The 22664-nt window shown below is 33.7% G+C and overlaps 2 protein-coding genes across 18 annotated transcripts; one reads left to right on the top strand and one right to left on the bottom strand.

Annotated features, from left to right (window-relative positions):
* The first annotated feature begins 423 nt into the window (after positions 1 to 423).
* On the top strand, positions 424 to 11144 carry LOC125527953 (protein FAR1-RELATED SEQUENCE 5-like). 17 transcript variants are annotated; one of them, XM_048692459.1, is made up of 12 exons: positions 433 to 600; positions 711 to 859; positions 1052 to 1143; positions 1259 to 1354; positions 1447 to 1626; positions 1710 to 1935; positions 2061 to 2751; positions 2943 to 3400; positions 3510 to 3797; positions 3883 to 4604; positions 6082 to 6219; positions 7289 to 11144. In XM_048692459.1, the coding sequence occupies exons 3-8, from the start codon at positions 1058 to 1060 to the stop codon at positions 2945 to 2947; spliced, it is 1284 nt and encodes a 427-aa protein (XP_048548416.1). In that variant the 5' UTR covers positions 433 to 600; positions 711 to 859; positions 1052 to 1057; the 3' UTR covers positions 2948 to 3400; positions 3510 to 3797; positions 3883 to 4604; positions 6082 to 6219; positions 7289 to 11144. The 17 variants fall into 17 exon arrangements, with proteins under 17 accessions (XP_048548409.1, XP_048548416.1, XP_048548418.1 ...); XM_048692461.1 differs by having other exon boundaries at positions 3883 to 6219; positions 7289 to 7401; positions 7920 to 11144; XM_048692462.1 differs by having other exon boundaries at positions 3883 to 6219; positions 7289 to 7401; positions 7899 to 11144.
* A 1079-nt stretch (positions 11145 to 12223) lies between these two features.
* On the bottom strand, positions 12224 to 13029 carry LOC125527955. The gene is made up of 3 exons (XM_048692469.1): positions 12960 to 13029; positions 12697 to 12870; positions 12224 to 12613 (listed from the first exon to the last, which is right to left on the bottom strand). Exons 1-3 carry the CDS (start codon positions 12981 to 12983, stop codon positions 12338 to 12340), a joined length of 474 nt encoding a protein of 157 aa, XP_048548426.1. The 5' UTR covers positions 12984 to 13029; the 3' UTR covers positions 12224 to 12337.
* Positions 13030 to 22664: the final 9635 nt, after the last annotated feature.

The following is a 22664-nucleotide window of genomic DNA, read 5'->3' as shown; positions in this document are numbered from 1 at the left end:
GAGGCTGCTGCCGGCCAGCAGCCGGACAACACTTGCCATCTGTGCCCTGTGCTCTGTGCTGTATACACGTTCGTTCTTCTCCATGCTCGACGAGTGCTTATATAGTTCACGCGCGCGGGAGAGAACATGATCAGGAGGTCAGCAGCCGGGGAGTGAAGGGAGGGTGAGGAGGAGAGTCTAGCTTGTTGACGAGGGCAGACGGTCATGCTTGGTTGGGCTGGGTCGAGGAACGCGCCATCAGGCGCTTCAAATCTGGAATGGTTTTGGGTGCTGGCTGGCTGGCGACTAAGTTATTCTACCGGTGCCGGTAGGTACCGCTATTACATCCACCGTTCCTCATTTTTCTCAAAATCTACGTCATCAGCTTCCGTATAAATTAGTAATCACACAGGAACATTTATACAATGGGAATACCTCTGTCCATTCTGACAGGTAGTATAAAATACTGTGTAATGGAGCCCACCCACTGTGGATATTTTATCTTTCTATCGTTCTCCTCCACACACCAGTATGCTCTGTTTCCCCCATTTACATTCTATCTCTATCTCTCCATCGCCATTGTTTCTACGGAAGTTCTTCCCTCTGGTTATGAGTATATTGGTGAGTCAAGTTCTCTCACTGTCCATCGCCATTGTTTCTCCTCAAGTTGTACCTTATAATATCTTCCTTAGTAATCGATTGCAAATCTTATGTGTCAGTTTTCTAATCAGATTTGAAGCCACGAAGCAGCTGTAGGACATATAAGATCTGATTTTAGGCCGGGATGAGTTGAAGGTACTGACTGGGATCTCTCTGTCCATCATTTATCCAAGATCTTAGCGGGACATCAATATTTTCGCCGCTGAGGAAAGCAAATAAGGTGGGTCCAGAACGCAGTTCCAGTAGTTCCTTGTAGGATTAGGATTTTGTTCTGTTGTGTTAAAAATTGATCCCATGCTGTATAGTGTGCTTCAATTTTTTTAATCATATACGTTTCTGTCATTAATTTATATTATTTGATTACATAGTTGTAATATTAATTTCGCTTCTTTGAAATCATTTGCGGTTGTAGGCTAATATGGATAGTGAGAGGGACAGCATCCCAGGCAGTTTTATGGAACTACTAAACATGGTTGAGCAGCCCATGTCAAATTTCAATCAAGAGTAAGTTTACATAATTTATATGTTAATGTATATATTATTAATATGTTCGCCCCTGACTTTTCAATTTATTATCCTAATTGTGCTAATATAGTAACAAATTCATTAATTTTTTTAGAAACACTATGAACTCAATACCCGAAGAAAGTTCGTGCTTTTCTGATAGACCATATTGTTCAGAAGACACTGATGTACTTTCGAGACCTAACTTAAGGTAAAGTGCAGAAATTCCATTATCACAATCCTCACATGTAGTTTACATAAATCTATGTATGTTCATGTACTTGTAATCATTATTTTAAACAGGGTTGACACTTATGATTATGTCGATGAGTCAAATGAAGTTCAGTCCAGTCTTGAATGTATGAAAGAAAAGTTTGCGATTGCTGATATGATTTCTGCCCCTGAAAATCTTGACGAGCAGTACTTATTTTCTGCATACAATGTTCAGAATGAGGAGTCTGATTCTAATGAACGATACCTTGAGTAAGAACGACCTTTCTAAAATTTGTTTTATACTGAATAGATAATAGCAGTTTGATATAAAGATGTTTATTTGTTTTGGATAGAGGAGGACAAGTTGGAGCTGTGGAACACGGGATTAGAAGTTTTTGTGAAGACACATCTGTTCAAATGTTAAAGACGATTGTTGGTATGAAGTTTTCATCAAAGGCAGAAGCATATGACTTCTACAATACATATTCTTGGGTGCTTGGTTTCAGTATTCGGAATGGTGATAATTATATTAATTGCAATGGCGTACAGACAATGCAGGAATTAATTTGCCAACGAGCGGTAAGTAAATTATGAACTACTGCAGCTTTCTATGTCCCTAGTAAACATTAGGAATGTTAATCCAGTTACTAAACTTCTTACTAGGCTTAATGATATTTAATCTTATCGAGCCATTTATTGTGCAGGGAATCACCAAGAATACTAAATATGCAACTACTAGATGTGGTTGCAAAGCAACACTCAGGGTACATCTTAATGAAAATTCAGAATGGTATGTCAAAGTTTTTAGGGAGGAACACAATCATTCCCTTGTAGAATCTTGTAGCGAGAAGAAGCACCTGCATTCACATCAACATATTGACAAGCCAATAAGAGATTTAATAAAGAATCTTCGGGAGAATAATGTTTCACTAACGAGGGTTAATTCTATAGTAGCAGGTTTCTATGGCTCAACAAAGAAAGTACCATTCTGTAAGAGGAAGTTGCGAACTGTATGTTCTCAGATTGCTAGTGAAACACTTCAGGACGACATTGCTAAGACACTGGAGAACTTCCGTGATATGATAGCACTGGACGATAGATTTGCTTTTTGTGCACAGGTTGATGATGACAACAGGCTTAAGTCACTAATGTGGACTACTGGAAGGAGTAGATCATTATATAATCACTTTGGAGATGCAATAACTTTTGACACTACTTATGGAACAAACATCTACAAAATGCCATTTGGTATGTTTGTAGGAGTTAGTAACCACTTTGAAAGTGTAATTTTCGCTGGAGTGTTTTTGACTAATGAGAAGGAAGAGAATTTCTGTTGGGCTTTTAAGCAATTTGTTGCTATGATGGGAGGAAAACACCGAGTTACTATTCTTACAGGTATAGAATACTTTGAAAAGACCTTTATGTGTTGCTTGTTTACCTTATGTTTAGTTTGTTACTTTCATCCAAAAATTTATTTTCAGTACTTTTCAGATATAAGAATAGTAATGAAACATACTTTATTCCATATCTTCATATATACAATATATATTATTAATCCATTCTTTTACATCATTTCTTAATTTCAGATTAGGCTAGAGCAATTGGAAACGCAGTCAAGAAAGAGTTTCCTCATGCAGAACATAGATGGTGCAAATGGCACGTCCTGAAGAGGGCTCATGAACTTCTTGGTGCTGTGTATAGCAAGCACAAAACTTTTGCCGATGATTTCCATAAGTTAGTGAACCACAGGCTGACTGTAGAAGAGTTTGAAGATGCGTGGGATTTCGTTACCGTCAAATATGGTTTGCAGGAACATCCTTTCATGACTAGAGCCTACGAGTGTAGGCACAAATGGGCGAAACCATATTTTAGCAAAGTTTTCTGTGCCAGAATGTGTAGCACTCAACGTAGTGAGTGTGCAAACTTTATGCTGAAGATACATACTATATGCAATTCTTCAATAAATGCATTCATTACACAATACACTAAGCTTATAGACGATCGTGAGAGTTGTGATGCAGATGCTGAAAGGAAGAACAAACGGGTAAAATTTCTGAAAACAACAATTTTGTACCATTTAAAATGTTATCTTGCTACTACATTTATTGTTTGTTCATTTATCTAGAAATCTAACTTTCTGTAATAAAATGCAGAAAATAATTAAGGTCCATTTTGGATATCCAATGGAGAAGCATGCTTCAGTTATCTATACTGCGAAGGTTTATAATCTATTCAAGAAGGAGCTCATTAAGTCAACATAATACCTTGTGCTTCCTAGCTTGGAGGAACATACTTTTGTTGTCAAGCACGTCTAGGCCGAGTCTAGGGAATCGTGGTCGAAAGTTATATACAAAATCAAAGTAGACGAGTCTATTGGATATTACACTTGTGAATGTGGACTTTACGAACATTTTGGTGTTCTTTGTAGCCACGTCCTAGCGGTATGAATCATATATATTTCAAGTATTAAACTTGATGTTGTATTGGCAAGCAACTAATTTTCGCTCTTGTTGTTATTTGTCGCAGATTTTTGTGAACAGAGGTGTCTGCAAAATCCTCGATTGTCATATAATGAAGCGGTGGACAAAGCAAGCCAGGTCATCTACTTTCAACAATAAGTTGGAAAAGTATATCTGTGACACGAACGAGGAATCTAGATCATTTAGGCACAAGCTATTATATTTTGCTGTAATAGATATAGTGAATGAAGCTGAAACTGATCCAGATGCTTTTGCAATAGCAAAGTCTAATTTTACTCGCTGCAAGAAGGAATTACATGAGCACAAACTTTCAAAGACAACTACATGCCAGGTCGGATATGGATCAATCCCTGAACATGAAGTAAGTACACAGTCTGGTATTCAACAGGAAGACGACGAAGTTGGTGATTCATGTATTCAAATAGTTGATACCGCAAGAAATCTCTCTATTCTGGTATCTTCAATTCTTGCACCTGCTATAATGAAGAAGAACGGTAGACCATCAAATAAAAGGTACATGTCTAGCATGGAAGCAAACATCAAGAAGAAGAAGAAACGTGGGAAAAAACCTGACCCGAAGAGCAAACAACCTGGTGGTGTGTTAGGGGTTGTCCAGTCAAGGTTTTGCAGCAAATGTCGATCACCAATCCACACGATAAAAAATTGTCCTGAACTATATTTACCTTAATGTTATTTGTTTGCTTTATGTGGTTTCAATGAAATGACTAATGAAGTGTGTAATGATTGGCAACTGCTGTGTATTAATCGGTGAGCTAAGTTCCATCTTATTAACGTTAGTATTTATTTATAAAGTAGGTTTGCCATATAAATTCCGTAATTTGATTTCGATGTCTTATTTTCAACATTCATTTCTATCCATTGAAATTCTGGATATCAAATATAATGAGAAGATAATTTGCATTAATGCATATTATTATATTCATTACATAGTTTTCCTGTTCATAATTTTTATTATTAAAGTGGACATATTTTGTAATTACTTGTCAGAAATTCGTAATCAATTGAAACATGGTTTGATAGAATTGTATAGCATTTTTGGTAAGTTTTTAACTTTTAATTACTTACCAGGTTAGTTTACCTTTTACAGTAAAACCATTGCAATTCGACATCTCTTATACAAATGTTTTGTAAGAGAAATCTCTCATTAATGGAAAGTTTCAAACATTGTACATATCTATATTAACCTGATTTTTATGTTGCTGTCCTATATTGTTTGAAAGTTTGGTAATTAATTTTACTTTAGTAAATGAGTAAGTACGATATAGTCCACTTTACTTTAATTATCAAACCATTATCGAGTGCATTGATCAATTGTTACATTGATGTACAATGTCTTACTAGTTTGTTAATGTACAATCCGTGTTGCGAGGAATATGTATTATGCATTCTTACTATATATTTCACAATAACAAATACTAATTATTTCTTCGTTAATTGTTTAAAACGAAATCATTAATGATATGTATTTTTCTCAAGTATTATAATTAATAACAATTAAACATTGTTTCTTTATTTTTTAATTTCAACATAGATTAGTAACTTATAGTTGTATGTTTCATATTTCAATATTATTGACTTCTTTTCAATTGCAGTTATTACTTTCTTTTATAGTCAAATGAAACTAAAAATCAATTTCAATTATCACTTATAATAATTTACGTCTTAGGGTTGACATTCATTGTGCAAGATTTGGGGCATTCATGATTATTATTTGTTTTAAGTTAAGCTATTTTAATAATGTTTGTAATGTGAAATTACATTTATGTAAACCGTACGAGCATAACTACAAGTCTGAGATTACAATTACTTATCATTAATCTAGTACTGTACGTAATGCATTATTATAACAGGAAGTAATTTGAACAGATGAAGTACATTACTTTACTTACAATTATTTGTTTACTTGTGAATATTTTATAGAGCGGTTGAAAAATTACAAATGGATAGGAAATGATATTCGAATAAATTGAAATTTGTTACGTTCTGCATATTATGGTACAGGTACATGTGATATAATGCAGATAGATTAACTACTTTCAAAGTAAATTGAAATCTGAAAAGTTTTCCATAATTTTTATGATACTTTGAATACAAATAATAATTGTCCTCAAGTATTATGAAAGTAGATAACATAAATATCTCATACAAAATATTTAAATATCACGTCCAATTGTTCAATTCAACTCTGGTGCTATTCCCCTAATCATCAATTGTTTCTATGTAGGAAGTAGGAACTGTTCCATGGTTTCCTTTAATGGACATCAACTCATACAACAACAAAGGCTTGAATGACATTATTGTTTCCTGCAGAAGAAGGAACATGTAATGAAATCTTAGTAAGATGCAACAGATTTTCAAGAAGGTATATGGATAGAAGATGTCACTATTTTTGATAATTACCTGTGTGTGGGCTCCAATAATTGTGTCTCCATGGAAATCCCGAATGGATATAATCGTCACCAAACCAGAGTCGTCGCTGTCGAACATTTCAGTATTAGAAAAACCTATACACAAATATTACTTGTGAATGCATTCTCAAAGTTTAAGCAATAGTACCTGCTAGCACCGTGAATTATAGGCTTCAAGTAATTGGTGTCCCATGTGGTGAAATCAACTTCCCATTCAGAGTAAAGCTCTTTCACTACTTTTGTCATTGCACATAGAATTTTCTTGACGTTTGAATCATGCATCTTCTTTAGTTCAATTTCATTTGATCGTACATACGTTGGGTCAGCAACATGTACACATTTTAGCATCATGTCAAGGAAATACGAGCACCATGTAACATTAACTAGAGCAGGAACTATAAGATTAATAACCTAGTTAATACGCCGTAATTTGATTGCTCCTTACATATTATTTCTGAAAATAAGAAACTTCGAAACATATATATTTATTTGATGCCAACAAACTTACGGTTCTGCACTCTGATATATCATAGAATACTGCAATCTTCCTAAACTGATCAAGAATAGATCTGCTGGACATAACATTTTCATTTCCTAGAACCATCATCTGCATTCATTATATCAAATTGCATTATTTTCCATTCATATTAAAAAACACACAATAATTACTAATAATCTAATGTTAATATTTATATCTTGTTTAATTTTAGGAAACTTACAGCGAAGTCGGACTCCATTATATGCCTACACCTTTGCTTCTTTGATGTGCCATAAATCAACATTTCTAGTTGAACCAATCTTCTGATACATAAATCAAATACTTCATAGCTAAATGGTTTGAATAGTACGAGTGTATCCTTCAATTCATTCCCTGTGACCTCTATGTACCTTGGTTCATAATTTATTATCCAGCACCTGTTATAGTTAATGTATGAGCTGTATTAATAAATGTATATATTTTGTATATGTCATTCTTTAAATGCACTATACTTACACTTCATTTTCCTCTTGCTTGCTGTGTAGTATCCAATTTGAGAATGTAGCTAGCATGGCTGATGATTTTTGAAGCATTGTAGTACCGACAAGCACATGATTACTTGCCAATTGACCGTTGCTTACTTTAATTTTCTCAATCGGTGAGTCCGTGAACTCTGCTTCAAGTGCTCTTGCATTTAAGTTAAGGATATCTTCTCGCTGAAACAAACGGAATGCAACAGCTATTTCTGACATCCTACTAGCAACTGTTGCTGGTGAAAGTTCATTCCTTGGTGTTTGTACATTCTCAAATCTCGATATGTATTAGAACATGGTGTTTGTAGTGCATTAGTTGGTGTTCTTGTTGCATCCATATCTCCTGAAACTAAAATATTTGCAAATTAATTAGTATCAACCAGATAACTATGGTTGTTGGACTTATTTCAATATAGAAAACACATGACATATAACGTAATCATTGCAGAATAAACTACTATGAGTTCATATATATTACCAGCAATTTGAAACATTTTGCTTTTGGATGAGTCGATTTTTTGGAAGTGCCTGAATCATTAATAGAAAAAACTTATCAGTAAATAGTATGCGTAGCAAAAGTTAAATTTTGTTGCAAACTACTTACAATCACTATTTGAATCAGCTCCGCTATATTCACTTCCAGAATGCTTTAAACTGTTTATGCACTTTGGTGGACCTTCTGATCGAACTTCTACTGCCGGGACATGCTCATGAAGCCTCTTTGCTAATTCAAGGTTATAATTTAAAATGATTTCCAAAAGATTGTCTATTTTGGCATATAAATTATCCGTTGCTAATGTTGACAATGCTTGGTTATTACAAATTGGTTGTGCAATTGATTTGAACTCATTCATATGTCTTATGATCCTAGCACTGTGCCATCTAAGATCAATTATTTGAGGAATGGATAGCTGATCAAATAAAAAGTGTTAGCATTGAAAGTTCATTCTTCTAAAATTTATGTACTATCCAAATGTTAGAATTATGTACCTTCTTTGGTGTTGTTCCTTGTACATAAGAATCCAGGAAAATATTGAGTGGGCGCTTTGCATGACTAGTAGTTTGTACTGTTGCAGGCTTGCTTGTGCCTTGGTAAGGTATAAATGGAGGTTTATTCATTGTAACAGTTGCAAAATTGTATTTAGTAGCAGCTTCGTTACGAACATTTTGTTTCCTGTTCCTGAATGACTTTACCTGATAAACATAGAAAACAAATTTGATTAGTTACACAAAATCTAATAAATTTTATATTATAGCATACTAAATATAATTGCACCTCATTAGATCCAAAATAATCATTATCAGACTTCTGCCTCACAAGTTCTATCATCTTTGACATCTTTTCACAATCAAACGCAGATATAGTAGGCACTACATAATCAGGTATGTTCAGAAAGCCAAGATTGAGGCTGTCTAAAACGAAAGCCTGTTGTATTTTTATGAAAGCAAAACAATTAGTTTCATTGAATTGTCAAATGATAAACTAGAAGAAAGAAAAAATGAATATGCATCGTACTTATTTGAATTAAATTACTCACCTGCAAGAGTAGCGGGCGGCTAGAAACATATTTGATAGATTTTTTGGTTTTAAATTCATACTGAGCTTTTCTTGCTGCATTCATAATTTCATCAATTGCTGCTGAGCAGAAGTTGTATGATGGTATTTCATTTGGTGTGAGTAGTGAACCCCAGAAATCTTTGGCACCATGATTTGCACTGCTACAAGCTATTAAGAAATAACCCAGTATGAAGCAAACAAAAGAAGTCTTGAATTGGTCAACCTGTGTTGCATCCATACCATTTGGGTACTCCCTGCTTATTATTGTTTCAGCCACCTTCAAGTTGTTCATCTCTTCAGGATCGTATGTAACAGATCCCATTGCAAGTCACAAGAATTTATTTTCTTGTCTACTGATTGGCAGTCCAATCCTCTCAATATCTTAGGACCTTTAGGTATTCTTAGAATTCTGTGTACATCATCATCAGTTATTCGCAGCGAAACTTTTCCAGCCTTATTGTTCTAGTATCAGGATCAGTGTTGCAGAGTAGCAGTACTGTGAACTTTCTATCTAACTTGTTTATTTATGGAAGGTCCAACAGTCCTCCAAAATCCATATCTTTCACAAGCTTCCTTTTATAATTGTCAAACTTGCTTATCACTGTTGCAACCTTTTTGCAAGAACTTCTAGGAGTTGCTGCATCACATTCAGAAGCATCTGAATTTTTAGAATCATTGGACGTCCTCTCTGAACTATGATCATGTCCTGACATGTTGTAGCAAATCCTAGGAAATTACAATAGGTAACAAATTAGATTTCTTTCACTTTAAATGAACTCTGTTTCAATCATTTCTTTAAATATGTATAATGAAAAATTATATGGATAAAGTTGATAGACAATGGTCAAGTAAAATATTCCATTCTTTCTGTGTTAAATCTAATTCCAATATGCAGGAAATTAGATGAGTTAGCTTAGTTGTGGAATGTAAGAACACAACCTATTTTTTGGTTATTTACTATATATATATATATGTACATATCAGTAAATATGTTATACGATATATCTTCAGGATATACATGTTTATTAATGTCTTCTATTTTTCACTCGATGAAAATTTACATTTGTTTTTTAGCGAGCACGTCAATAATATTACACTTACAACTGTAATTAATGAAACAATATTGGAGTTAACCTTTGTAGTAGCAAGTGAAATGATATATCACTAAATATTCACATTTCAATGCAGAACTAAAATTCTGTACATATCACTAAATATGTTATACAATACTTATTCATGATATACATTTCTATTATTGTAATGTGTTTTCCAGTGAATAAAAAGTGAAAGGTGATATACATGTTTACCATATTCCAGCAAACCATTGTAACAGGAATTGAAATACTATATCATTAACTTAACATATTTCAGTGTAGAAAAAAAACTAAGCTATCTTGCAGGCATTCAACACTTCCGATTTGATGGTCCAAATAAACATAGAGGTATGTAGCAGATTGGAAAAAAATAGTAAGTTCTGCTCGAACGGAGCAGAAATATGTTTGTTCAACAGAAAGAAAATTTAAGAGATTGAACTAACTGAAACAGAATCCTTACTAACCTCTTTTTGTTAAAGAATCTTGTGTTTCTTCAGATCAGTACAACTCTAGTTGCCATCATAAGCGCCGGGATCTTTGGATTGAGACTGGAAGAGAAGTATCACTCTTTAGCTGATGCAGTCAAGAGGTAGAAGAAGAACATCAATGGCGATTGAGTGAGAGCTCTGGGTTACAGAGTTCTTGTATGGCTGTGAGGTTGAGGTATGGGCAGAGATAGTGGGAGAGATGGGTTGCCTAGTACCACGCGTGCTGTGACAGAAGTCGTTGCCTCGGTCTACGAAATAGATTGGACATGGATATGACAACACACTACACTGCCTTAATGGTTAGTACTATTTGGTAGCAGACATGTAAATTTTACACATTGGCCACCTAGTTAGCATTCATATGTAAATTCCTTTTGCCAGTATTATATCACATTAAAAATTACATGTCACTGAAACAAGAGACCCAACAGTGAAACTTCTTATTGTATGGAGGTGTTATATGTGAAAAAACAAGTAGGAGTGTTATAAAAACAGTTGTCCTGGATATTTCCATTGTCTGGTTTCAAATTTTGGAGGTACATTTTGGTGGGAAACTTACCTCTAGAAGTAGTAGTATAAAAGCCAGGCTGAGACTTGTCCATGCCCCCTCCCGATGAAAATCTTACTCCACAATGAGCCAGGAAGAGAACAATGTTGTGGCTCTCTCAGCCTTCACCAATGGCAGCATTGATGCAAATCCGATGGAAGAAAATCTTAGTTTCTCCAAGGTAATTACTATAAGATGTTCCTTGTTATGTTATGTTCAGTGACATTTGAAGTTTCCTATTTCACTTTCATTTGGTATGCTGTTAGAGATCTTCTTCTGGTTTTTTATTTCAATTTCTCTTTCTTCTGTTTGATAGAAAATATCGGATGGGAGCTCATGTGAAGATGATGCTGACTCTAGCAGACGTTCAGTACATACAAAAATCGTGAAGGACAGCCATGTGGAACAAATAGAAGTAAGCACACTTTAGTACATTAAACTTCCATTCATGGATGATTAATATGTTATTTCTATGCAGCATCCTTTGTTAGTAGTTGAAGAAGACCATTTGCTGGAGCATGTTGGGGAAAACATTGTTGTTGAGCATATACATTTTGAAGCAGAGCTAGATGAAGGCGACGCTGCGTCTGATGTTGAAGTTGAAAGAGTACATCGTGTACATGAAGAGCCAATTACATACTTCCAGCTGCGTAGGATTGGTGCGGATGGAAGATCGATGAAGAGGAGAAGAATCAATGAGTAACTTTGAAACATGGAACTTGCAGATGGTAGAAGTGTTTCATATTTCATTTTGTGTGTCAACATAGTTGGCATTTTATTTTGGGTTCAAATTACAAGATATTCTCTATCCTATATTAAGTAGACTTAAAAAGTTGTGGCCAATATATGTTAGTTCTTAGTTAATGTTTAAAATTGAAGTTGCTTCTTATTTAATAATTTATCCATTACATATTTCAGTTCAATGAAATGGCTGAGCTGTATGTCATTTCATTGAAATTTAAAACCTCTAACATTATTGGTATGCGGGACTACTCAAATGTATTATGTATTTTAACCGCAGCTCTTCAAATAGTCGATATAGAATTTCAATTCCTACAATTTAGATACGTAATCAAATCTTCACGTTTCACTTACATAAGCTGTGAAAATTAAGTACAAACAGCTTACATGAATTGTACAATGAAGTTACTTAACTTTTGTATTTAAAATAGTTGACTTTAATCAAATCATCCCGAAACTCAGGAAACAAATCCAACCAAGTTAAGATAATATGGAAGAAAAACTTTAGTAGCACAATGATATATAATTTGTTTTTTCATTATATGAAATACTGAAATGTATTGATACTGAAGCGAGTACATAGAAGCATGAAATCTGGTGCTGAATAATAGTACAATGAGCTATAAAAGAGGTTCACTGATAGTAAACACTAATGATTATCACAAGACATGAAATCAACAATAGTATTACGTAGTCTTTCTTCTTTGACTCAGCAGTAATGGACAGCAATCGATCATTCAGCAGCTTATTCTTTACAAGGAAAAAGTTCTCTCGGTTACTTTTCTCTTCATTGGCATCTTCTAGTTTGACCATTGTATTTTCCATGTCAAGATGAAGGCTAGCCAGGTAGTTCTTCATTGGAGATGCATTCTTAGGATCAACCCAACATGTCCATGCACATTCATCTCCCTAAAAATAATTCCATTTTTGGAAAAGTAAATACAAATAAAAGAATCACACATGTAATATAGGTTTGAGTTTGTACTTCTTACATCTAGAGGACAGCCGAGGAAACGCCTACCCCCATGCTCGATACCCCATGCAACCCTGCGGGCAGGACTGTATCCATGGATGCATCGTCGGAGAGTTTGCTTGGCAATCCCCTTCCAGCTATCACATGGTTTGGTTATGTACAGAACATCTTCATATACAACTAAACCGGCACCCTAGACAGAAAATGGCAGTAACACATTTACAGCATGCAGTTATACAAACCAAATGTTAATAAGTAGTTTTGAAAGAAATAAGAACTCACCTGGTTCTCCACAGCTAGATTCATTCTTGAGATATCAAGATGTGGTTCTAAGGAGGAGCAGTGCTTGGAGATTGAGTGCGTGCATGTGCTGGTGACTTGGGTGAATGTGTGTTGTGTATAATATAGGCAGACAGCACCTAGCCAGCCGTTGGTTTGCAATAAATGAGCAATAAGTTGGCAGGTTGGCTTATAACTGTAGCATCACTTATTGAATCCACAGTAGTAGCTTTATATTACGTCCCACCAACCTTCTGTGCCAGGTGATGAAATTAAATTGCATATGATTAATTTCATTAATGATTATAATTGAAATCTTATACGTAACTAATTTCATATTTCAATCAAGTGTTCTTATCGTTAATTTCACTATGTTTGCCGCACTACAATTTCTACCATTAGAAAACATGGCTGTATAAAACTCCATCATTCCGTCAAAATATAAAAAGAAAAATCAGATAAGATATAAAAAATTTATCATTAGGTACATTTTAGCTCTGCAATGGTATTTCAATTTGTTACTATTAGGTGCAATTTGTATTTGAAATCGTTTCTATTAGGTCAAATTCATTGCTATTATATATCGAAGATAAACGATTGGTATTATATATCGAAGATAAACGATGTAGTAATATGAACTATGATATCTAATACTTTCATATGAAATTTTATATTTAAATAATTCTTTATTTGTGAAGGTGTTGAAAATAATTATGTTAGATATTATAAGTCAGATGATACATTTTAGTACGTCCTTTATATTTGTAAAAGGAAAATAATACTTATATATAAATATTTATGTTATTATGAAGGAATTTAGCATTATTTTGATACTATATTGAAGTAAGTACTTGTGTTAGTGAAATTAAAAAAACAATAGCAATGAATGCCATTAATTGATATAGCTAGAACTGAATGCAATGTAGATTGATGGAACATTAGTTTGCTTATGTTATAAAATGCCAATTTCAATGATTAGCTACTACATCCATTGAATACAATCGATCTTTACGGTTCCCAGTCCGGAAGTGATAAGAAAACAATTGAAAAACACTCATCACATATAATATATAATATGATTTTATGAATGAAGACATTGTGTCTCATATAGTTCCTACTTACTTCAATATAGAAGTTATTGAGATTAGATTACATATGATAATTTTCATTATGTACTCTTATTAAAATGGTAATTTGGTACTTTTACCATTTTACCTACTACTTATGTATCACTATCTTCCATTAGAACTTAAAAGTGCTTGTACATATCTTTTAAATGTCATGTTAACTTAAATGTTAGCTCATTAGTGACATTTGATATCGTTAATGACATGTCAAATTCGTTCAACATGTTAGATTGGGAAGATACAACTATACACCCATGTTAGATATAATTAAATTAAAATGATAAGTGTGTGCCACACTTTTTAGGAGTAATAAATGAAATTTTTTAACAGGAAATAAGCACGTTTTAGGGAAAAGGGCTGATCCAGACTTAATTTTATTGAAATAGAGGTAGAGCTGACATGTTAGTATATATGTTTTGTGTAAGTATCATATCAGAAGCATGATTTTGAGCTGCCAATCATTTTGTCCATTGCGTTTAACGAGGAAAATTCATTATTGAGCGCTCCCCGATGAAAGTCTTATATCTGAGTAATAATAAACAATAAGTTGCATAAAATGATTGCAATACTTCAATCCTTATTAAAACGTTAATCCTATGGGAAACAATTCTGTTATTGAATTATTATACATGAGATGATAAACATCACAATAATAGTACAAATAAAATATGAACAAAGGGATCTTGTGTACATCCTTCCTCTTGCTAGGATTAACCTTATTAATGGGCTTCACCGACTAGTACTCGAATCAACCACTACAATGTTGTTGTGATGCGAACTGTGAATTATGCTTACATGAGCAACTCTTGCAGACATCGCTAACATGAGGGCCGTATCTGAATAACGACAAGGCCTGCTAAAGTTTTCGAGGTGGGCGTGATAGTCTATGCGTGAAACAATTTCATCGTTGGTTTCAACCTCACCGTTGATTTCACCTGCATATAATGGTAAGCAGTTAGTGTGTTGGAAATCCCCTCTTGAATTTAATGCACCTTCCCTCTCACAGTTAACCAAACCACCTTCCCTCTCTCATTTAACGCACCAACACTCCGGCTAAACGACTAAGTAGGAGCACGCACAAATGGGGCCAACCGCACGACGACTCCCCTCCTGTCAACCTGCTTCGTCTTGCCTATTGCTTAGCAAACCGATGTAATGGTCATTGATCATGTCATCCAGCCTGGAAAAGGTCTCATCGCCGTATGCTGGTATAGGTTAGCCGACCGTGGCGGCCTATTATTTGCTCGAATGAGTTCTTATGGCCATCCACCGTGGTCGGTGCTAACGCAGCGTCTCAGTGCCTTGACGATGCCGCGCATATAGACAGACGACTTCTAGCGGAAAGTGCGGCGGCTAAACTCTAGAAAACCAAAGAAGCAATGAACGTTGTTTTTGATAATCAAAACGACGGGGTTGGTGCAGTAGCTTTAGCTCATTTCAGAGCTCTTTGTTTGATTTTTTTGCGGTAGTAGAAAGGTAAACTATTAACTAGTTTCAAGAATGTGACTGAAACTAGTGAAACTTTATTCTTAGTTTAGTGAAATAAGATTTATAAGTGAAGTTAATTATTGAAATTATTAACTAGTTACACTAGCCTAAAAAATAACATAATTCACTCTTTGGAACTTTTGAAGCAAGTGCAAATTGTTATTGAAACAACTGAAATAAGAAATTTAATAATGAAACTAGTTAAGATTTTTGGAACGGAGTGAAATGTGTTATTAACAGCGAGTGCAATTATATAAATAAGATGAAAACAATTGTTGAATTCACCTAGTAAAATTAGTGAAACAAGTTAAATTAGTGGAATGTGTTAAAAATGATATTGAAATAAGTGAAATAAGATAATTATTTTAGCAAAAGGATTGATATGACTGAAATATTGTATTGAAAAGATTGAAACATGAAATTGAAAGAAGTAAAATATGTTATAACTTTTAATCCTGGATAAAAAATTGTCGTTGGATGTATAATAAAAGGTGACTGCAAGGGCTCATGTTAGGCCCTGACTGCCAGCAGGCATGTCACCTCAGCCCAGCCATAGTAAAAACATATTTTAGTAGGTCATATATCTATGTACGTGGAGTGGTGCACAGAGACCTTTCCTATAGTGTGTCCTCTACCTCTCGCCGTCTAGTAAGCGTTGAACCACACAGCTACAGGAAACATGAGCAGAGACTAGACGGCACAAGGAGAAGAGGAGCAGTGAAGATAATGCAACAACTTTCAAGAAGAATCTCTAGGCCGTATCATTAGTAGTGAGAAGCTCGTCCAGGCTGCTATCCTTACCGCGGAGAAGCAACTCCAAGCTTCCTATTTTTCTCTGAAATCGACGGTATGTTCCCTTACCGCGGGGTGACATCTTTGGAAATTATAGGTCTGTCCTCTGGTCATCACTTTCCTTACTTTTGTGACTATCCGATTTTTGAAAATAATAAAGAGAACCTACTAGTTATGTACTACTTAAACTTGAAATAATGACTGATACATGTGGTGATTTACCTGAATCTTTTGGTAGAACTGTTACTTGAACACCAGCTTGACTATTAATCTTTTAACTTGTTTATATTGTGTATAAATTTTTTGGGAGTAAAATTATGTATTTACATGTCTTAGGTCCTACTCTGATACTATGATTGATGGTGTACTTAAATAGATTTTCTTTCTATAATGGTTCATTCTTTCAACATCTCACAATGATCAAGTTAAAAATTGCAGTTAATAAGTGCAATTGGTAATTTTAGTTAGATTTAAAATAAGTACATTGTTTCAGGATGGAAGATCAAAACGATGAAGAAACAGGTGACCTGTCAGTACTACCTAATGAGATTAAACAAATTATTTTAGCACGATTGCCAGCACACCCAAATAGTCTGGCTAGAGCTATAAGTGTGTGCAAAAAGTGGAAGAGGCTGATTGTAACGAATTCCTTTAGGAGACTGTTGATTGATAATCAGAAGAGTCCTCCTTTCCTAGGAGTTTTCACAAGAATAGATGGAATTTTTATATTCCTTCCTGTTGGTGAACATCCTGATATGATTAGAGCTCAAGTGTTTGAGGAACATTTGCAAAGTGAAACTGACGATCCTTTCTTAAATAATCTGCGAATAGTTGATGTTCGTCATGGGAAGGTACTATTGTTGTGCACACAAGGTAGGATTCTAGCTGTCTGGAATCCTATGAATGGAGAAACAACATTGACACAAGAACCAAAGAATGAAATGAATAGCCAGGCTAGTATATTGTGTGCTGCCAACATGATCACAATGGTGGATGCAATAATTGTCCTATCAAAATCATTTGGATTAGCGCAGGAAGAAATCCAACCAAGGTGTACACCTTTTCTTATGCTACTGCTGAGTGGCAATGTGTTGTGTGTGTTCATCCTTATTTGTCATATGTAGAATTCTGTCCTGGAACCATTGTTGGAAATGTCATGTATTGGGTACTTATTGTGAACCACCTGTTTAGTTTCAATATGATTGACAACAGCATGAGCTACATAGAATAACCTCATGAAGTTGATGCAATTCTTAGGAGGAATGTTCATGTAATGAAGATTAGAAATGATGTACTTGGTGTTGCTGTTGTTATTAATTATGAGATGAGAATATGGAGGATGGAAACTGAATTATATGAGACAATTTGCTGGATCCCTCATAAAGTGATTCAACTACAGCGAATCATTTCCTTCCCAAGAACAACCCATCTGTGCTGGAAGCCTAAAGCAATTATACTGCATATTTTTGAAGATGGAGAAAAGATGATTGTTAGAACCGCAGCTGGTGTCTATGAAGTTGACATTTGCAATGAAGGTGGTACAATGCTGTTTGGGCCAGAAGTTACTATGTCAGTGTACCCATATGCAACTTTACATATCCCTGGTATGATTTTGTTTATTAATTGAACCATGATATTAAGTAGAACTAGTTATGAAACACTGACATTTCAGTTCTAAATGTAAGCTTATCTGGGTACGTGAACTAAGAAGGAGAAAGTGTTAGTATTTTGGGCAATCAAGACGAATAATGGACAAGTGTAACCAGTAGTTGTTTTGTCGTACCGTTTGGCGAAGCAACCTTTACTATCACGTACTTTGGTATTACTGGATGTTATTCCTACCAGGATCATAGTAGCTACATTGTAATATATTTGAATGTTTCGAACTTGGCTTCAATCTATAATATTTTAATTTGAAGTTAGCTATTACAGTGTTGAGATTTCCTTCCATGTGGTACATGGTTAATACTGTTCTTATATGGGCTAATATTAAAGATCACTAAAAAATAAATTCAAAAATATCATATTGCCAAATTACGATATATTAATAGAATATAATTATTATAATTGGATGTCTATATTTAACTTATGAAATTTGAAATTAACAAATAACACAAGTTTTAGTTCTATGAAAAAAAACATATTGTATAATATACAAATGGTATTTCATTATCATATGAATTAGAAAGTAAAATCCTTATGTATTGAAATATAATTTTGTTACAGACAACCTAATAAAGATACAAATTGTGTATTAACGTATGTGAAACATGACATATGAAAATCAGTACAAATCTTTGAAACATATTTGAAAAGATAGTACTCTCTTCATTTTTAATTTTTTTTCATGTTAACTATGTGAACAGCTAAGACATATTTTATTTAATATAATAAATGTGGAATTACTATTAGGTTAATAGCTATTTAATTTCATATTATTACGTTGCAATGATAAATTTGAAAGTTTCCGCATTGCAATATTGACCTGATAGGAACCATATGAAGCATGTAATTATTAGAATATGGCAGCAAATTGACGTATGTAATACTTACCATATTTTTCATGTACAAATCATAAGAACACAAATTTCAGTATGAAATGTCCTAGTTGTTAGTAATGAAAATATGTAATGTAATAGAGATATCATATTTCATATATATGAAATTACATATGGATCACATTTTGGATAGAATGAAAAAAGGAGATGCTTTCATTATGACATTCCAATTTTCGTAACATTAAAATGAAATATTATGTGGAAAATAGATTATGATGTGTTGTAAAAAGAACAATTTACTTTTGTAATATAAGTCCGAAGGTATTAAACTTTGGTTGAAACAAACAAGGATTATTATATTTCATTCCTTGTTGGCAGATACTGAAATGTGTAAGGTCTTGTATATCATATTCCACTTTTAGATATGTTGTAAAAATAACATATAACTTTCTTAATATTATATCTTAATAATATCACATTTCAATTTTATAATAACAAATGAGAAAATAGAATAGGACATTTCACATGTATAAAATGACATATGGTTCACATTGTGGATACAATGAAATATGAAATTGCAATTTGAATTAGCACAGATATTCATATTACAAATAAGTGAAAAATGAAATTTCAAATATATTATATGTCACATACGTATCAGTATTTGATTTAAACAAAGAAGGAATATTATATTTCAATTTTATACATACTATATATTTGATTTAAAAGAATGTCCCATTTTATATTTTAAAGAAAGAAACAAACAAAGAAAGAAACTAAAAGGCATGTACTATCATGTAAAAATGATATTTCATTGATGTTTTTTATACATACTTTATACTCCCTCCGTTTTTATTTAGTTCGCGTATTAGCTTTGGTCAAAGTCAAGCTTTGTAAACTTTGACCAATTTTATAAACAAAAATATTAACATACACGATAACAAATCAACATCATTAGATTTATTATTGAATGTACTTTCACATAGTATAAATTTGTTATGATAAATGTTTATATTATTTTCTATGAACTTGGTCAAACTTTACGAAGTTTGACTTCAGTCAACTCTAATATGCGGAGTAAATAAAAATAGAGGGAGTACTAACAAACAATTTGTGAACTATGATACGCATGACTTTATGTATTTCACTTTTGTTTAGCTCGTGAATGCTATTAGATTTGTGTGCATGTATGGAATTGGGGCTACATCCCTGCTGTTCCCAATTCCATACATGCACACAAAGTTTAATAACGTACTTCACGAGGTAAACAGCAGGGATGTAGCCCCAATTCCATACGTTATTAAACTTTGTGTGCATGTATGGAATTGGGGCTACATACTTGCTATAAGCATGCAAATTTTGATCATATATTCATGTTATAATACAATGCAATTTTTTGGCGCAATATTTATAATATCGCAAATGATTGCAGTTCACCAACATAAGAGATACATTGATACAAATATCATTACATATATTAAGTAGCTAGAACATTATAGGTCGATAAAAGTAGCAACTAATAATTTAAGATACAAGGTGGAAAACATAAAAAAATAGTAACCTAAGCATCAATATCTTCGTCATTTGAAGATAAGATTATAATGCTATTAGATTTTTTGCGCGAAGAAGACGGTTCATAGTCCTCCTGTGCGTTGTTGTCTCCTTTGGCTTTGACATTGGATCTCTCATTATCAGTATATGAAACACTTTCTTTCATATTCCTTAAGCAGGACACATAAGGATCAGCTTGATATGAATCACTTTCATTGTTATTATTTATCCTGCCATACATTTTTGCTTCACCCTTGATGTGTTTAGATACCAAGTCTGGGGTCAAGAATCGGATGACCTCAGGGGATAGATGGCAGCACTCACTTGCATCGTCAAATGTTGAAGATGAGTCGGTGGTATTTGTTGGTGTAGGAGCACCACTTGTAGCAGCTTCAACTTGAGCGTCAATAGATTTCCCAGACGCCATTAGGAACCAAGGTATCTTTGCTACATCCTTCCTCTTGGTTTGATTAACCTTGTTCTTCTGCTTGCGCGGTGGCATATGAATCACTTTCTAGTGGAATGAGTGAATGGAATGTTGTTGTCATGGCAGCTCTGAAATCTGGTTCTTATATAGAGGGATAGAGTGTCTGCAATAGGATAAGTGTATGTACCAATGTTTGAAATTGTTTCTTCTAAAAAAATGAAAGGCAGTCACGGGCGTTGGCTGGTAATGGATCAATGCATATCTATTGATGTGACAATACTATATGGAGAGATAGCTTTCCAGATAAAATGTAAGACAGTAACGTGTTACAGCTTCCTACCTGTACAATCATAAGATTCTCTTACAAGTACTATGCTGCCAACTTTTTCTATTGAATGAGTACAAGCGTGCTCTCAAAAATCAACTTCTTGTGTAATGGGCATACAAATAGCTAAAATTATAGACAATGCCCTCCCAGATGGTTGTACTATGTTATAATGAAAGTATATTTTATCGTTCAATAGAAAAGTTAACAGCAATGATGTTATATTTAAAAATTGAAGCACCAAAAAAATACTGATGTACGTATTAATGATACAGTACTATTTAGAAAAAAATAATATATGTCATTAAGTATTGTTATATTGTAATATGGTTGAAGCCCTATGGAATTTGGAATATATAAGTTATGAGCATTTCATTTTTCATTGTCATCCTAGGTAGACCGTAACTTCTTAAACTTCAACACTGATTCATAAAATTTATTTGCTTGATCTAAGTTATAATTATATTGTAACAGAAACAGAAAATGTAGGTAAGCAATATAGTTAGAAAAATGACAAATAAATCTATCAAAATTTTGGAATTAGAATTCATGTAATGTAAATTTCATAGTTAATGAAACAAGTTGTTTATCAAATTTCAATATACTGATGTAACATCCCAAAATTCTAAATTTTGGAATGTTATAATAAATAGATAGATTTGATTGTTTGATTGATTGACTGAAAGTGAGTGAAATTCGGAACTTTTGAAAGTTAAATGAGAGGGAATAAAAGGACTTTCCCAAACTTTCATTTTTGCATTTTATGATCTCTGTGAATTCAAATTCTTTTCAAATACAAAACCCTTGAGCGAAGATGATATGACTTCTTCCATTAAATTAAATGAAAGGGTATTTGGAAATATTTGAATTTCATTTTGAAATAATTCAATTCTGAAACTTTATGCAACTCAATGATTTTCACGAGAGAAGATAAAATGACGTCTTCAAATTATATGAAATATGAGTTGGGAGTTTCAAAGGATCAATTTCAAAATCCTTTTGAAATTATTTTCAATTCGGATTTAATTGAGTATTATTCAAATTATTTTTCTCCAAAAACAAAATACATGGAAAATAGGGTAACATGATTCCCTATAATAGAAAATTGGAGAGAAATTAATTTGAAATCATTTTGGTATTTTTAAAATGATTTTTACTGGATTTTATTAGAGCAGAAGCACTCTTTGAATTATTTGAATTTTTCTGGATTTTATTTGACTTTATAAAAATGTCCATGTTGTAGAAAATCTTTTTCTAATTTTTTTGATATATTATATGCCTATATTATATTTTTAATTATTTTGTTATTTTAGTTCTCTGAAAAAATTAAAAAAAAAACTTCCTCCGCCGAACTGGGCCGGCCCAGCTCCCAGGCCAGGCCATGGCCCAGCCCACCTCCGCGCCCATCCCCAATCTCCCGCAGGAGACCGACTCCCGCACGGGAGCGCCGCCGCCGGAGTCCGCCCGGACTCCTCCTTCCTTGCGCCCTCCTCCACGCAC

The sequence above is a fragment of the Triticum urartu genome, unplaced genomic scaffold, assembly GCF_003073215.2.
Source record: "Triticum urartu cultivar G1812 unplaced genomic scaffold, Tu2.1 TuUngrouped_contig_4526, whole genome shotgun sequence".
NCBI classification, from domain to species: domain Eukaryota; kingdom Viridiplantae; phylum Streptophyta; class Magnoliopsida; order Poales; family Poaceae; genus Triticum; species Triticum urartu.
The sequence above is the reverse complement of the archived record's forward strand: the minus strand, read 5'-3'. Positions and strand labels throughout refer to the sequence as shown.